This window comes from Camelus dromedarius, chromosome 10 (genome assembly GCF_036321535.1).
Source record: "Camelus dromedarius isolate mCamDro1 chromosome 10, mCamDro1.pat, whole genome shotgun sequence".
Classification (NCBI taxonomy): Eukaryota; Metazoa; Chordata; class Mammalia; order Artiodactyla; family Camelidae; genus Camelus; species Camelus dromedarius.
Window position 1 is genome coordinate 78183326 of NC_087445.1, and position 15720 is coordinate 78199045.

Genomic DNA, 15720 nt, shown 5'->3' on the forward strand with positions numbered 1-15720 from the left:
ACAGGGGCTCTTGGACTCGCAGCAGTCCCGCACAGCAAGCAAGGCTCCTGTGCGTCCCCGCAGCCCCAGGGGATCACCTGGCACTAAAGAACGGGGCAGAACAAAGCTGGGGCCCTTCCTCACTCGCTCAGCTTCACGAGGCTGCTCCCGGGTGCTCACTTCCATGCTGACGGCTGCGCTGGGCTCAGCCCAGGTACCGGGGTGAGTGCCTGCAGGAGATGCCGCCTCTGCTGCCACTCCTGACCCACTTGCTGCAGCGCCCTTCGCCTCTGCCCTTTGGCTACACCACGGGAGGCACGGAGCCCCGTGTCTGCTCCACCTCACCTGCACCCCGAGCCCCCGCTCAGAGCTCTGAGGCTTCTCGGTCTCCATGTTGGGACGCAGGCTCACATCCGCACTGAGCGTGTGGTTCCCCTCCTCGGTCAGACCTCAGCACACGCGTTCTGGGGTCTGTCTTCACACACTCAGGCCCGCGTCCACACATCTGCCTGCTCCCCCTCCTTCCTCCTGCCCGTTTCCGACAACGTATCTGCTTCTTCCTCCCTTCTGCTTCCCCGTTGTCACATGAGGCAGGTCTGGGCCAGCCCTCTCCCCGTGCATGCAGCTAATTTTGATCACTCTACATGTTCTCCGTTGGTTCCTTTTTAATTTTTCAATTTCTACGTGTTCTTGATTCCTGTTCCCCTGATTTTGTTTTAGAGACTTCTGTAGGTTTCCTCGTTGGCTTTACAGACACATCTTAAGTCTCTTCCAGAAATCGTGCTACCTTGCAGCTCCTCCGGAGCACGGTTGCACCTGGGGGCTTGCTGGCTCCTGTCCATGGTTCCAGGCGTGTCCTGGGCAGAGTGCTCCAGCTCCACTGCTGTTGCGCCCCCAGCTTCCCCCTTTCCCTGTTCTCACCTATCTGCTGGTTCTAAGACAAACCCAGGGGCCTGGGGCTCCAGCCTCGGTGTGTGGCCTGTGCTGGTGGCCAGCTTCTCTGGGCACTTTGCCCTCCTGTCCTCACCGGGTGGACACAGCCCCTCCTGCTTCCCCCACCTGGCCCCTCCCGGCCCGCTGCTTGTTGCCTAGACTTGCCAGGTTGAGTGTCCCTTTGTGTCCCCCTGCTGGCAGGGTGTGCACGGTGTGGCGGACGTGCTCAGGGGCCTCTGCACTCGGGTCCTCTTCTCCTCAGAGGCGGTGGGAGCAGCAGCTGGGAACACACTCGAGTCACGCTGGCCAGTTCAGGACAGCTCCAGCGCGGCCTCGGGCATCCCGCCTCCTGTCTAGCAGGCAGGATGAGAGCCCACGGGCCCTCTCTGCACAGAGACTGGACGGCCATGTGCTGTTGCCAACTGTTTATTCAGACCCTGAATACGTGACCAGTGACATGCATGTCCCCTGGGCCCACTGTAGCCTGCCCTGCACCTCGACCCTGCTTGCTGGACAGTTCCCAGAGGAGGGAACCTGGGCCGCCTGGGCCACATTTGGCCCAGCAAACACCACCAGGGCCCTGCGGGGCGGCTGGGCATGTCATACTGGAACATGTCATACTGACCGTCCCGGGCCCGGGCCCAGGCCCAGGGGAAGGGAGTGGGTGAAGGGCAGAGGCCCCCAGTGTCTTGTGCGCCCCAAGCCAGCCAGGAGACAGCCTGGCTGCCCAGCACGAGCATCACAGCGGTGGGAGAGGGTATGCATGTGCGAGCGTGGCGGGGGCCGGGCCGTCCCCTCCCTGCGGCCCTGCTAAACCCCCCTTCCTAAGGCATTACTGCTGCAAGTTTCTCTGCCCCCCAGTGTGGTTGGGGCAGCAGCCCAGAGCCCGGCAAAGGGCCACGGGCCTCTGTCGTGTCCTCGGTGGGTCCCAGTGCCCCTCAGCGCCGCTGGCTGGCAAACCAGGAGAAGAAGGGGCGTGGGCGGGGGCGCCGGGCCTGATGGACACGCACAGCGCGCGGTGAGCGCCAGGCCTTGATGGTGGCATCGTCGCTGGCTGTCAGCAGGAGCTCCTGCTCCTGGGGGCTGAAGACCACCGAGTTGACCACATCCTGGTGCCGCAGCTTGGCCAGGCAGATGTTGTAGTGGCGGTCCCAGATGTAGCCGTGCCGGTCCTCCGCCCCACTGCAGGACAGCCTGGGATGAGCCCCGCCAGGCACCCCGAGGCCCACCCCTCCCCCGCCCCGCCCCGCCCGGACCTGGCCACGAAGTCCCTGCTGACGTCCAGGAAGATGAAGAAGCACTCGTCGTTGGGCGTGTAGGCGCGGTGGGCACGCAAGGCCCGCTTCACCTCCCGCATGGTCTTGAGGTCGAACACCAGCAGGTCGATCTCCTCCGCAATGGGCGGCGGCTGCATGGGGTCAGCCACCACCGAGCCGCTGGGCCAGGCACGGCTGTTCACATACAGGTACCTGCGAGGGGCACGCCGCTCAGTACGCACCCCTGGACACCCCGCCCGGGACTCTGCTGGGGGCCCACCTGTTGTCGGGGGACAGGCCCATGCCGATGATGTGTCCGTGCACGTCAATGACGTGGTCCAGCGCATCGAAGAAGGCGTCGGAGCCCCGCCCCTCACCCAGCACAGGTCCCGCCGTGGTCATCTGGTGCGGCAGGATCTGCTTGATGCCTGCAGGACAGCCGGGGAAGGCGGCCCTCAGCCCAGGCAGAACCTGGGTGCCTGGGGGCACTGCCTGCCCTGTGGGCCCCGGACCCAGGAAGCTGAACCAGGGCTGGGCCTCTGCCCATAAACTGCCAGCACCCCTGCCCAGGGCAGCCTCACCCCGGGGCCCCTCACCGATCTGGTGCGGCGAGTAGGTGAGGCAGCCAGTGGTGAAGATGAGAAGTTTGTTTCTGGCGTCGGCTGTGCTGGGCTCAGGGGGCTTGGTGCGGCCCTGGGCCAGCAGCTCTGCCACCTTAGTCTCCAGCATGCGCTCCGACAGCTGGGGCTGTGCCCGGCCCTCCAGGAGGCCGTCCAGGAGGCGCCGCAAGCCCTTGGCGCCGGCTGGGCCTGGGCTGGCCTCCTCCTCTTCACCGTCACTGCCCAGGTCGAAGACGCGGCCCGGGGCATTGTCAGGGGCGCCAGCGTCCAGCAGGAGGTCAGGGCTGTCGAAGCGGCTGCAGTCGGCCACCATGACGGTGCGGATGGTGCTGGCATTGAGGTTCTGGATCTTGAAGAGCCGCTTCACCACGTTCACGTTCTCAGACTCCACGTCCTGGAGTGGGGAGCGCAGGGGTGGGAATGGGCTAGGTAGGGGATGGGTGGGTGGGGGCTGTCGCGACCGAAGGGCCCGCCCATGCGTACCTGGAAGGCGTTGTTGAGCCAGAGCACCGAGCAGGACGTGATGTCCCCAATGCGGTGCAGGTTGCCCGAGATCAAGCTGGTGTCGGTGAGCCAACAGCCGAACACGTCGTAGGGCTTGTTGCGCACGCGAGACAGCAGGGCGAAGGTGTCTGGCGGGAGCAGCTAGATGCGGCAGGGTTGTCTGCGCGGAGGGGTGGGACCAGGGCGTGGCCGGGGTGGGAGGAGCAGAGACGGGAGAGGGTGGGACCGGGAGGGGCGGGGCCTTCCCGGAGGGCCACCCGGCCCCAGGCCCCCTCTCACCTAGGCTGATGACTGCGATCTCGCCAGAGGAGGAGTTGTGGGGCCCTAGGAACACCCCCGATGCCAGCAGCAGCGAGTCGTCCTGGTTGAACTGGGAGAACTGGGTGTAGCTCCAGTTGTAGGGCCTCATGTCTGCACTGTGCAGCAGCGAGATGGTCAGGTCGTTGTTCCAGATCTGCGTGGAGGGGCCGAGTCAGGGGGCACCTGGGCCCCTCTCCTGGCCGGCTCAGCCAAGCCGGTGCCCAGAAACCGCCATCGGGCGGGGGCTTCTTGTCCCTGGCTGTCACCCTTGGCCTGGCCTCTCTCCCCACCGGGTCGGGCTGCCCTCACCTTCACAGTACAGTCCTTGGAGCAGGAAGCGAATTGGTAGCCCGAGTGGGAGAAGCTGAGGTGCAGGACCTGGTCAGTGTGCTCCCTGAGAGTCTGCACCTCCACGCACGGCACCGTGTCGTAGAGCCGCCGGAACTCCTCGTACCAGGACGTGGCCGCTGTGGGGGGGGGGGTCACCCTGATGCCTTGACAGCGAGGGGGCCAGCCCTGCCCCTCAGCCTCCCTACCAGGCCCTGGCTTGGAAGCCCGGTCTGGCTATCCCAGACCAGCGTGAGGACCAATGGGCTTCGGGGCCGAGTGCAAGTGCTGACCTGGGTGTCGGGGCACGTCGCGGGCCACCTGGTAGTAGCGGTAGAACTGCTCCCTCCACAAGAACTCGTCCCGGGACACGGCCTGCCATTGGCGGCACACCAGACCAGCGGCCAGCACGTCAGCTGGGCCCAAGCTCAGGAAGATCTGGTAAACGAGGCTGTCGGGGAGCAGGGGCGTGCCCCCCTCGTCCATCGTGACATTCTGCCCAGGCGGTCCTGAAACGCATGCACGGTCCCCTTAGCCACCAGTCAGACCAGAGAGGACACTGGCCTCTAGACCCACAGAAAGATGCAGGGGCCAGAGGTGAGCTGAGGCCTCCCAGGGGGGCTCCTCCCACCCCACCAACTGCCCTGCTGGGAATTCCACTGGACTGAGCATGTGCGGCGGACCAGCTGGCACTACCCGTCTGGCCAAGGATCCAAGAGCTTCACCAAGGCCCCCTGGACAGCCGTGCTCCTCAGACCCCACACTCCTGAGCACCCCTGCAAGGCCCAGTGATTCCCTGGAATAGGCAGCAGACACCTCTCAGAACTCCCAGACCTCCTCTGGCCTGAGATGGAGCATGCGCAGAACACTGGGGACCCCAGACCCACCCTCACCCCAAAAGACCCTTCCCCCAGAGGGACAGGCTCTCTGAGTGAGGCCCTCTGACCTCCCCCAACAGGGTCCTAGGGAGACATCTGGCAGCCAGGGCTGGTGACCGCTCCGAGGTCAAGAAACGAAGGGTCAGTGACCCCCCGCGCACCCTGTCACTCTGACCTTGCTGTCCCAGGCTTCGGAGCTGTCAGCATGGGACAGAGGTCCTTCCGAGAAGAGACTTGGGGCTGGCAGGACGAGGGCCAGCCCGCCCGCCCTAGAAGCCACCAGGGACACCAGCCGGTCCTGGTCGGCCCTGTGGCCTAGGGGAGCCCGGCCAGGCAGGCAGGGGGCCAGCGCAGCCACAGCCAGGAGAGCTGGGGGCGGGGCTGGAGCGGGACCGCCCAGCGCCCCCTCCCACCCTCCTTCCGAGGGGCTGCCGGGGGCGGGGCCTCGGCTCAGCTCCCCCTGTCCCGGCGCCGACTGCCTCTGCGACTCATTCATTAGTCGAGGGCGCGGCTGGGGTCGAAGGCCGAGGGGCTGGGCCGGCCGGGCCGGGGATGGGGCCGGGTGACGACGCTTCCCGGGGCCGGGGTGCCGGGGTCCGAACACAGCCCGTGACGACGCTCCCCAGGCCAGGCCCACTCACCGCGGCCGCCTCCGCCCCGCTCCGCTGCCCCCGCCCCGGCGCCCGGGCTCGGCCCGCAGACCCGCTTCCGCCCCCGGTCGCCGCTCCGGCCGCCGCGTCTCTATGATGGAGGCCGCCAGGCCAACGCCACGAGCCCCGGGGCATCGATCGCTGCGGAGGGCCGAGCCCGGCAGCCCGAGTCAGCTGTTACTGCGCCTGCGCTTCAGGCGCCGCGACCCAGGCGGCGCTTCTTAGTGCGCCTGTGCGTGCTCGGTCTCACCCGGAACAGCGCCCCTGGCGGCCGGGAGAGGCGGCGGCCGGCGCCCGGGCCCGTGGGCGGGGCTTACGGGCGAGGCTCATGAGCTCGGTTAGGGTTAGACGCGGCTCAAGACCCGGCTCGGGCAGTTCCCAGTGTTGCGCTCTGAGCAAATGGCTTGAAGAACTCGGGTTCTTCGCTATGAGGATAAGACCAGTTCCTACCTCAAGGGGCTGTTTGCAGTTGAGGGGAAATAACCGTGCAAAGGGATGAGCTCCAGCCACAGTGGAAGTCAGGTGGGACTTGTGGAAGCAGAGCCAGAGGACAGCTCGGACTTTGTACACAGGACGTGGCGTCAGGGCCCTGCCGGGAGGTGCTGGGTCAAGGGTGAGGCTGAGTTCATGAGGAGGCGGGGTGCGGGGGGGGACCCTGGCCCAGGGCACGGGTTTGGGGAGGGGGAAGGACAGTCATAGACTTCCTGGGCTGGGCTGGTGGGTGGCACCAGACAGTGGACTCTGACCTGGGACTTGACCATTCTGCCCTGAGCCTCCCCCAATCCTGTCACTGTTGCTGCCGTCGCCATGCTGGCTGCCAGGACTGCAACCCTCTTGACTCTGCTCCTGGCCACCAGCTCCCTGGGCCAGAGGGCTCAGAGACCCCCTAGGCCCCCCTCCTCCATCAGCACCATTCAGCCCAAGGCCAACTTCAATGCTCAGCAGGTAGAGTTGGGAGGAGGTGGGGGGTCGGAGCTTTGCAGCCCCCATCCCCACCTGCTCTCATGGCCTGTTCTCCAGTTTGCAGGGACGTGGCTCCTTGTGGCCGTGGCCTCCTCGTGTCGTTTTCTGCAGGAGCAGGGCCACCGGGCTGAGGCCACCACACTGCACGTGGCTCCTCAGGGTGCAGCCATGGCCGTCAGCACCTTCCGAAAGCTGTGAGTCCCGGCACGGACCCTGACCCCACCCAGCCCCCGACTCCCGTCTCAGTCCCTTGCCCCACCCCAGCCCCTAGCCCTGCCCCCGCTGTGGTCTGGACCAGTGTCCCAAGAGGTCCTGCCCAGTTTGGGGACCCCAAGCCTGCCGTGCCTCCTCCCAACCCCCACCTCTCCCAGGGATGGGATTTGCTGGCAGGTGCGTCAGCTCTACGGAGACACGGGGCTCCCAGGTCGCTTTCTGCTCCAAGGTGAGGAGGCAAGACCAGCCGGGGATGAGGGTGCGGGGCTGGGGAAGGGGCTGACGTGGCTGACCCAGCTCCGCCTAGCCCGAGGGGCCCGAGGGGCGGTGGACGTGGTCGTCGGGGAGACGGACTACGGGTCCTTCGCCATCCTGTACCTGGAGCGGGCACGGCAGCTGTCGGTGAAGCTGTATGGTACGTCCACGCAGGAACCGGGCCTGCACACACCCAGGGCCACCCAGGTGGAGCTGGGCAAGCCCAGCTGGACACACGGCCCCTCCTCCGACTTCCCCTGCCTGAGATGGGGACAGAGAGGGGACCGGGAGGGGCGGGGGTCACAGCCCCAGGCACACAGCCCAGCGCCCAGAGGGCCCTGCCCCCACCAGCCAGCAGGTGCCAGGAGCCCTGTGTTCCGCAGCCCGCTCGCTCCCCGTAAGGGATTCAGTCCTGAGCGTGTTTGAGCAGCGGGTCCAGGGGGCCAACCTGACCGAGGACCACATCCTGTTCTTCCCCAAGTACGGTGAGTGTCCCGGCCCCTGGTGGTCTGCCTTGCCCCCTCGTGTCTCGCCTCTGCCACTTCTGACCCCTGCCCCGGCCCCCAGGTTTCTGTGAGGCTGCTGACCAGTTCCACACCCTGGATGGTGAGTGGGCAGCGCCGGCTGGGTGGCGAGGTGAGGGGCGGGCACCCTGCGGCTCCCTCACTAGCTGAGTCTCATCTCTGCTGCAGAAGTGAGGAGGTGAGGCCGGGCAGCAGCCACGCCCCGAGAGAGAGCCAAGATTCTGGAGGTGGGGGCACCCACTGCCCCCCTCTCTGAGCGGGGGACTCTCCCATCTGCCCCCAAAGCTGCCCCTCACCCCTGCCAGGAGCTCAGGGCGCTGCCTTCATTAAACACCATTAGCCTTGGGCCCTGACTTCTTACTGTGCTGGACCCCGCCAGGGCCGCTGCTCACCCAGTCATCTCCTGGACACGTGGGGCTGCTTCCCCGGTGGCCCAGGAGGGGCAGCGGCTCATTCTCCTGGACAGGAGCCCTCCAGGGAGGTAGTCAGGGTAGAGCCTAGAGTGTCTGGTGCCCTGCCCTGCTGGGCCCCGGTGTCCCCTCTTCCATCGACCCTGCCCCCCCAACCCTGGTGTCCCCTCCTCCGTCGGCCCCTCACTATGGCCGCCCCTGCCCTTCTCTGCTCCCTGACTCTGAACACCCCTGCCCTGCTGGCCTCTCTGGGCTGCCCTGAGCTGGCCCAGACCTGAGTGCACCCCTGTCCAGACACTCTGGCCTTTTCTGGAAGGATGTGTGGCCCCCCACAGAGGTCCTTCTGGCCTCCTACTGACCCCTGAGCTCCTCCCTCCTGGGAGGCAGGAGCCCTGTGGCCTGAGGCAGGATGGGCCGCTAGGGAGGGGCAGGCGATTTCAAGGGGGCAGGCAGGGAGACCCCCCTCCCAGTTCCTGGACTCGGTGCCTGGGTCTGGGGCGAGCTGGCAGGAGGGTGGGAGGCTGAGCTGCCCCTCACAGCCGCCCCAGGGGCTGGCGGGGCCAGACAGCATGGGACTGGCCTGGGAGCAGGACTGACCCCTGCCCCGCGCTGAGTCCATTCCTGGCATTGGGCAGCCGGGTGCCCCTAGGGGAGATCATGAGGGCAGGCAGGCCACAAAGAGAGGTGGGGGGTCTGTACCCCAACCTGAGGAAGCAGGCCTGCCTATCTCACCTGCCACGATTGGGGTGAGCACAGGGGCTCTGGGTGCACAGGGGAGGGACCCCTGAACAGACTGAGTGCCCCTCAGGAGCCCACAGCCAGCATCTGTCCTAGGTCATCAGCCAGGAGGGACCACAAGATGATCTCTGATCTGTAGAGACTTTTCTGGAATGACGGAGCTCCAAGGCCCAGGGAGAGGCAGGCAGGGGCTGGAAATGAGGGAAGGGGTCCTCACCTGCCAAAGGCGGCCTGGAGGGGTCCCTCCAAGTGACTCCAGACTGTCAAGAGGAGGTGTGGGCTTGGGGACAGGGACACTCCCCCAGGCAGACTGGGTGGCCCTTCCACACACCAAGGTCCCAGCCAATTTGCCTGTCCCTGGTTAAGGGTCCCCCTAGGGTAGAGAAAAGGCCAGAGGGTCAGATCTACCACTGCAAACACCTGAAGGCTGAGAGTCAGCGGCCCAGGGGCGGGAGCACAGAACAGATCACTCTGGGGGCCAACTGTACCCCTCTCTCCAGAGTCCCCCCAGGGGCTCCCACAGGCAGGGACAGCTGCCGGAGACTGTGGGGAGGGAAGTGCTCTGGCATCCTGGCCCCTACTGGTGAGAGCCCGTCCAGACGCACCTCCCCGGGTTGAGCAGCTGAGGGCGTCCGAGGTCCTCCAATCCCTCGGGAGCCTGCTGGGCCTGTGCCCTGACAGGTCCAAGGACCCCACCACCGTTCCCAGGGGGAGGCTGGCTTTCTTTCCCCCGCCAGCCTCCCCCGCCCCTGCCCGCCCAGGCCTGAACCGAGAACCAGGCCCACATGGTGGCCGCCAGTTGGCCAACCAGCAGTGTCCCCTGGGGCACTGCGGGTGACCGTGCCTGGCACACTGCTTGCAGGAGCACTGTGTGCACACCCCTCCCCACGCCAGCCTCCCTCCAGAGAACTTGGGGGAGGGGGAGGGCAAATGGCGGCCCCCAGGCTGGGGCCAGAATAGGGCTGGAGGATCAGGGAGCTGGTAACTGGCTGGGCCAAAGCTCGGTCTGGGAAATGGCCCCAGGCCACCCCGTCTGGGGACCCTAGCTCAGCGTCCATCTGATGAGTGTTCCTGAAGTGCCCCACTGCACGCCAGGTCCTGGGCATACGGATGGGCAGTTCTCTTCCCTGGGGGCCTGAAGTCCAGGCCTTGCCACTCTGACCTCCGGTGAGGCTGAGGGGGCACCAGGGCTGGACCCCCACCCCAGCCCCCATTTTGTCCCCTCCAGCAGCTTCCCCCCTGGGCTAGGGGGAGGACCAGGCCACCCCAGGTGATGATAACAGAGCAGAGGGGACCACTGCCTGGTCCCTGGAGAGCAGGGTCAGAGGCCCCTGGTCCCCCCTGCCTGCCCACCTGCCCTCCTCATCCACTGACCCAGTCCAGACTGGAAGGAGCCCACAGTGAGTAGGGACCGCCCCTGACACCCTACTGGGCTGTGCCCACCCAGTGTCCCTCAGCACTGGACTCCCAGAAGGGCAGAGAGGTTGGGCTCTGGGAAGCAGGGAAGGCAGGGACCCCACAGAGCAGAGCTGGAGGCCACAGGGCACTTGCGTCTCACGGGCCGGGCTGAGAGCTGACGGTGCCCCAGAGAGCCCCCCCGCACGCCTGGCCCCGTGCCTCCCGGGCAGAAACGAGGCCTCTGTTCTGCGGTGTGGGTGGTTTCAGGCCGCGGGCGAGGCTCGTCAGATCCCCACTCTCGGGGCCTCTGGGGAAGCAGGGTCTGTCCAGCAGGGCCGAGTGGCCACAGAGCAGCCCCGCCTGCCCTCCCAGGCCTCCCAGTCGGCTCCTTACCCAGGTGGGGGGCGGCGGGTACGGAGTGCTACCATCATGATGTGTTTTATTTGCACATAAACGTTTAATGAGCCCTAGATGAGTTTTCAAAAACTAGGTGAAACAGTTGTAGCTCTAGGTGAGTCGTTTTTATGGAAAAATGTACTAATTGATTTTTGCCTTTTAATTATAATAGGTGGTTTTTAATACTTTAGAAGAAAAAATGCCTTTAAAAAATCTATAGAAGGTCCTACTCTGCTGGGCCCACACCAGGGTGGAAGCACTGGGGCTGGTGGAGCAGGGGAGGGAGCAGAGGGCCGGGGTGGGGAGCCCAGGCCTAGGGCACCTGATGTCCAACCGAGGGCGTCCCTGGCCTCCACTGCTGCATGCACTTTGTGCCAAGGCCTGTGCTGACCAGGGAAGGCCAGATCGTCACGGGGCCCTGGCAGGGTGGGGGTACTTGGGGAGGGGCCGCTGTCCCATGCTGACACTCTGCGCTCCAAACTTCCCCAGAGCACCCTGTGGACAAGGCAGTGTCGGGAAGGCAGCAGCCTCCAGCCAGGCTGGTGCACCCCAGCCCGGGTGTCCCGGCACAGAGGGCTGGTTTCGGTGGGTCCTTGGAAGGGTTTAGGGTCAGGCGGGGATCGCTGGGGTGGGGTTGGTGCCTGCAGCGGGGAGGTGGAGGCCAGGCACTCGGAGGTCTGGGAGGGAGCTGCTGCCCCAGCTTCTGCCCGAGACTAAGGGGTCTTTTTGGAAGGTCATGGAAAACCACCCAGATGTTTGCAGCTTCTCCCCCAGGGAGTTCAAGGAATGGGGATTGGCTCCCCAGACCCCCACCCAGGCTGGACGAGCCCCCGCTCAGGACAAGCCGCCCCAGGCCCAGGGCGGGGGGAGGTGGCCGAGGACACACTCCCTGGTCAGGTGCAGGCCCTTCCCGCTGTTGTGGGGCCCACGCACACGCCCCGGCGGCCCGAGGGAGGGCAGGCTGTGCTCTTTCCTCCGGGGTGGCTGGGGCGGGCCACATGCCCAGAGCATGCCCTCCTCCTCCCCGACTGCCCTCCAGCCCCTAGGACCAGCGTGTGGGTGCCCACCCCCTCTAGGCTGGGCTTCCCTGGCCCTTGCCCTCCCCCTGGCATGACTGCGGAACCCCTGACCCAGCTCTTCCCCCAACTTGGTTTTGGAGGTGTGCAGAACAGCGTGGGGGCTGGCAGGTCCAGGCTCTGCACTGTGTTCCCATAGCACGAACGCCGCGGCCCTGACCCCTGGGGACTGGGATAGGTCGTGCTTCCTGTTGCGCCAGGAGCATCCTGTTCTGCATGCACAGTGGCAGGGGTGCAGCGGGGGTAGGGCTGGGTGGGGGAGGCGCTGCCAGCCTCAGACCCCCAGGAAGGGGGCCAGTGGGGTGCAGAGCTGGTGGGGGGTCTCAGAAATCAGAGTGCAAGGCTCAGGGACCTCCCTGGGGGCTGCTGGACCCCCTCCCCAGGCTGAGACCCAGAGGCCCCCAGCTTTGATGGGCTGGATCTGAGGTGGGCCCCGCCCCTGCCTAGCCCAGTCCCAGGCCCTCTGCGCCCACCTCTCCTGCCTGCCCTGAGGCAGAGGGTGAAGGGGGCCCGCCTCCGGTGGGGGGTGCCTGCCAGGCAGGCACATAAAGAGATGAGTCTGAGCCAGCAGCACCGGCGGCCACTTCTCTTGCCTCTGTCCTGGCTGGGATGGGGCCCTGGTGTGCCCTGTGGGTGCTGCTGGCCCTGCTGAGAGACCTGAGGGGCCTGACCGCGGACCAGGCACTCAGCAGCTCAGTCCTGCGGAGCTTCCAAGCAGCTCAGGTCAGGAGCTGGTCGGGAGGGGGGTGCAGCTGGCCGGGGTCCAAGTGCAGGGAGAGAGGAGGACCATGCCCGCCAGGGGAGTCCAGCCTAGCCAGTCCTGCTCTCGGCACCCCTACCCTGACCTCCAACAGAAGGGGACCCTAGAGAGACCTTCCAGGGCCCGCCACTCCCTCTGTAATCCCTGCCAGTCCCTGTGAGGTGGGGACATCTCAGTCCCTCTGCACACATGGGAACCTGAGGCTCAGAGCAGCCAGCCATGGGCCAGGATCACCACCCCCTGCCAGACCCAAGGAGTCCTGCCCACGGGAGCGGGGTGGGCCCAGCCGGAGCCGTTGCCTGGGGAGGGGCCCTGGGGGCTCCTGGGCTCCACCACCCCCAGCCTCCTGCAGTTCCAGGGGCTGTGGTTCGTTCTCGGCCTGGCAGGCAGCACCCACAGGACTGTGGACAGGTCCCTGCTGAGCCCTTTCACAGCAACGTTCGAGCTGCGTGAAGACAGCCGCCTTGAAGTGTCGTACGCCATGATCCGGTGAGTGAGGGCACTGGGCCTGTGCCCCTAGAAGCCAATGGCTCTGTGACTCGGGCCCACCCTGGGTCTGGGCCACATTCTCCCCAGGCCTTCCTCCTAATGTGACTTCCAGCATGGGCTGCTAATGACCCAGTCCAGCTCTGGGGGTGTACACAAACAAGGGCAGGCACTTACTAGATTACAGACTCGGAAGAGCCCGCGGGCTAATGGATTTCAGGTACAGCTGGATCCAGGAGCTCAACGCTGTGATCCAGGCCCCATCACCCCCTCTTTCTCCTTCTCTTAGCTTGGCCTGCCCTAGATTTCTGTTCGAGCAGGTTCTCACCTCACAGGGGTAAGACAGTGGCTGACCCTGCTGTCCTTCTCAGGGTCCCAATTCCAGAAAAGAGGGAACATCCAAGCCGGCCGGCTGGTGGTATCTGATTGGCTCTTCTTGAGCCGTGTGCTGCTCCAGGACCATCTGGGGTGACAGGCGCTCTGGTGGGCTGGCCGGGATGCCCCGTTGAGGGGAAGTGGGGAGCCTTGATGGGCAACTCTGGGAGCCCCTGGAGGGCGGTGCAGCCCTCCTGGGGGGAGCTGATGCTGCGAGGGCCCCTCCCCTGGCAGCCCCTCCTGCAGGCTCCGTGGCCTTGCTTGCTCACTTGCCAGAGACCCCTTTGCTTAGGGCTGTTTGGTTCCAAGTAGCATGAAACCGTAAGCCTAAGCAAGGCGGTCTGTCCGCCAGGGGCAGCTCCTGAGGCCAAGAATGGGACTCAGTGCAGCCTCTGAGGGACAGCACCCAGCCCCTGCGCTGGCCCGCCGCCGGCCCTCAGAGCCTCGTGTGGGCTCAGCCGCGGCGGACCCCCGCCTGGGCGTCTCGGAGGCTGATTAGGTGGGGAGAGAGGGACCCGGGGCAGAAGCAGCCTCGGAAGCCTTGTGGGCAGCCCCAGTGCTCCCCCACCGGCAGGCCAGGCGGCGTGGCCCAGTTGCTTCTCAGGCAAGTGCATTCACCTGGCCCTTCACTGGGGACTGAGGAGAGGGAGGGAGGGAGGCCAGGCCCAGCTCCGCCCTCTCGCTCCCCCCACCCTGCCCGAAGCCCAGGGCTGCTGGCTGGGGTGCTGGCCCCCAGCTCTCCTTCAGGGCCCCTTGCCGCCCAGAAGTCTGCTTCTCCTCCGAGCACACTTCAGGTCCTGCTCCAGGCTAGGGAGTGGTCCACAGGGTGGGGGGGCTGGACTGAGGCTGCACAGGGGAGAGCTCGCCCCCAACTCTTCCAGGAGGGGGCGGTCCAGACACCTGACAGACCAGGGCGGAGACACCCCTCCAGGGAGAGGCAAAGTCCCCAGCCGGCCAGGCCCTGCTCAGGGCTCAAGACCAGGGGCTCCCCTGGTGAGCCGGCCTGGGCAGCCCCTGTGAAAGGGGACGACGCTGGTGGCCCAGCCAGGCTCTGGAACCTTCCTCCTCTGCCTCTCCCCCACCCCGACAGGGGCCGTCGCTGTGTGACCTGGTCTTATGTACTGATTTCGGGGACCCAGCCTGGGAAGTTCTCGGTGGACAACAGCGGAGGTGAGGCGGCGGGCAGAGGGGAGGACAGCCTGGGGGTGCTGGTGGGAGGACCCTGACTCTGTGGCCCTGACGCCCCCAGTGCCCGGGGGAGACCCAGAGGAGGTCCAGGTGTACGACACCGACTACACCACGTTTGCCCTAGTGCTCTCCAGGAGACAGTCCGGTGACCAGGGGATCCTCAGGATCTACCTGCTGTGTGAGCCCCTCGCCCTGCAGCCATGGTGGAGAAGGGGGGTGAAGGAGGGGGGCACCTCAGGGCAGGGGCCACCCGCCACTCACTACCCACCCTAGTGGCTGAAGGCCACGCCTTGTTCCTTGGGCCCCAGGCAGGATGTGGGCCATACAGACTGAGGTGCTAGACAAATTCGTCTGCCTGGTCAGAGCGCAGGGCCTCTCGGATAACAACATTGTCTTCCCGGACTTGACAGGTAGCCGGCTCCCGGGGTGCGCTGGGGGCCTGGACTGAAAGTGGGCGTCTGCCCTTGGGCCCCCGAAGCCCTGCGGTGGCCCTGTGGTGGGGGGGGGCCACAACCTGCACTCGAGGTCACATGTGGGGTCCCAGCACCCCCAAGTGTTCAGCCTGAGCCCGAACTAGGCTACATGACTCCTTGGTCTTCCCCCCACCACCCAGGCCCCAACCTAGGCCACCCCCTCCTCACTCCAGGAGCATTTCCCACTGTGTTTCTTGCCTCTGGCCCTTTGCACGTGCACAAGAACAGGCACATCCACTGACAGGCATGTGCACAAAACACGTACAGATGCACACACAGAGACGTGCAGAGCCTACACACGAGCATATGCCACGCACACACGCGTGTGCACAGGGAGAGAGGCACTCCGGCGCACACAGGCTCCCAAGCATGCACACTGCACACCCATGGTGCCCAGGTCTGCAGTGAGTCTGGGGACCCGAGGTGGTGGTGGGGCGCTTCCTGAGGAGCCCAGGCTGGGGGCAGGACAGCGCCCTGGGGTGCATGTCCCTCAGCCCCACCCTTCCCCTTCCCCTGACGGGACTGCAGGCTCCCTTCCTCCCTCCCTCCTGCCCCTCCTCCTCTTCGTGTGTGTGTGTGTGTGTGTGTGTGTGTGTGTGTGTGTGTGTGTGTCTCAGCCTCCCTTCTGGCTCCGCCCCCTCTCTCCCTCCAACCCCACCCCTCCGTCCTGAGGCTCTGTCTCTCCCCGCAGACTGGTCACTCCACCCAGATGCCTGTTGAAGGATGAGGTGCTTCCTCCCCCAGCCAGGTGCTGCCTCACTGTCCCGTGTGAAATAAACACGCCGGGTTGGGATCCAGGAGTATGAACAACAGTACTCGTGGGGTGGGCGAGCGGCGCAGGTGGGGACCCTCGGCTCCAGGGGCCAGGACTGCCTCTGGGCACCCACGCCCGTCCCCAGCCCGCCAGTGCCGGCCTCACACCCGCTGGGGCTGCACATGCGAGCGGGTGTCTCTGCATGTTGTGCGGAGCTGCACCAGGTCGTGCCCAGAGCAACCCCTCACCCTCCCCGACCCCTTG

General features: G+C 66.0%; 2 protein-coding genes across 12 annotated transcripts; one reads left to right on the forward strand and one right to left on the reverse strand.

Moving 5' to 3' along the window:
* Positions 1-1322: 1322 nt before the first annotated feature.
* FBXW5 (F-box and WD repeat domain containing 5) lies at positions 1323-5574 on the reverse strand. 2 transcript variants are annotated; one of them, XM_064490776.1, is made up of 9 exons: positions 5439-5574; positions 4213-4428; positions 3902-4059; positions 3572-3746; positions 3272-3420; positions 2765-3182; positions 2449-2596; positions 2169-2381; positions 1323-2094 (listed from the first exon to the last, which is right to left on the reverse strand). In XM_064490776.1, the coding sequence occupies exons 2-9, from the start codon at positions 4403-4405 to the stop codon at positions 1851-1853; spliced, it is 1698 nt and encodes a 565-aa protein (XP_064346846.1). In that variant the 5' UTR covers positions 4406-4428; positions 5439-5574; the 3' UTR covers positions 1323-1850. The 2 variants fall into 2 exon arrangements, with proteins under 2 accessions (XP_064346846.1, XP_064346847.1); XM_064490777.1 differs by lacking the exon at positions 5439-5574 and adding an exon at positions 4973-5409.
* Positions 5575-5646: 72 nt separating this feature from the next.
* Positions 5647-15495, forward strand: C8G (complement C8 gamma chain). Of its 10 annotated transcripts, none has more exons than XM_011000035.3 (12): positions 5667-6060; positions 6220-6392; positions 6468-6604; positions 6782-6852; positions 6931-7038; positions 7262-7363; positions 7446-7484; positions 12567-12669; positions 14132-14211; positions 14291-14407; positions 14538-14639; positions 15394-15495. In XM_011000035.3, the coding sequence occupies exons 1-12, from the start codon at positions 5943-5945 to the stop codon at positions 15420-15422; spliced, it is 1179 nt and encodes a 392-aa protein (XP_010998337.2). In that variant the 5' UTR covers positions 5667-5942; the 3' UTR covers positions 15423-15495. The 10 variants fall into 10 exon arrangements, 8 of the variants coding, with proteins under 8 accessions (XP_064346849.1, XP_064346850.1, XP_064346848.1 ...); XR_010382853.1 differs by having other exon boundaries at positions 5671-6060; positions 14542-14639; XR_010382854.1 differs by having other exon boundaries at positions 5674-6060; positions 14354-14407; positions 14542-14639.
* Positions 15496-15720: the final 225 nt, after the last annotated feature.

Bases quoted from the DNA above. Each gene is read 5' to 3' on its own strand.
- C8G (XM_064490778.1), top strand. From the start codon at position 5,943: ATGAGCTCCAGCCACAGTGGAAGTCAGGTGGGACTTGTGGAAGCAGAG. The intron at 6,853-6,930 runs GTGAGGAGGCAA...AGCTCCGCCTAG, and splicing joins AGGTCGCTTTCTGCTCCAAG to CCCGAGGGGCCCGAGGGGCG. The intron at 14,408-14,537 runs GTGAGCCCCTCG...CTTGGGCCCCAG, and splicing joins CCTCAGGATCTACCTGCTGT to GCAGGATGTGGGCCATACAG.
- FBXW5 (XM_064490776.1), bottom strand. From the start codon at position 4,405: ATGGACGAGGGGGGCACGCCCCTGCTCCCCGACAGCCTCGTTTACCAG. The intron at 3,747-3,901 runs GTGAGGGCAGCC...CCCTCCACGCAG, and splicing joins CCAAGGACTGTACTGTGAAG to ATCTGGAACAACGACCTGAC. The intron at 2,095-2,168 runs GTCCGGGCGGGG...GCTGTCCTGCAG, and splicing joins AGCAGGGACTTCGTGGCCAG to TGGGGCGGAGGACCGGCACG.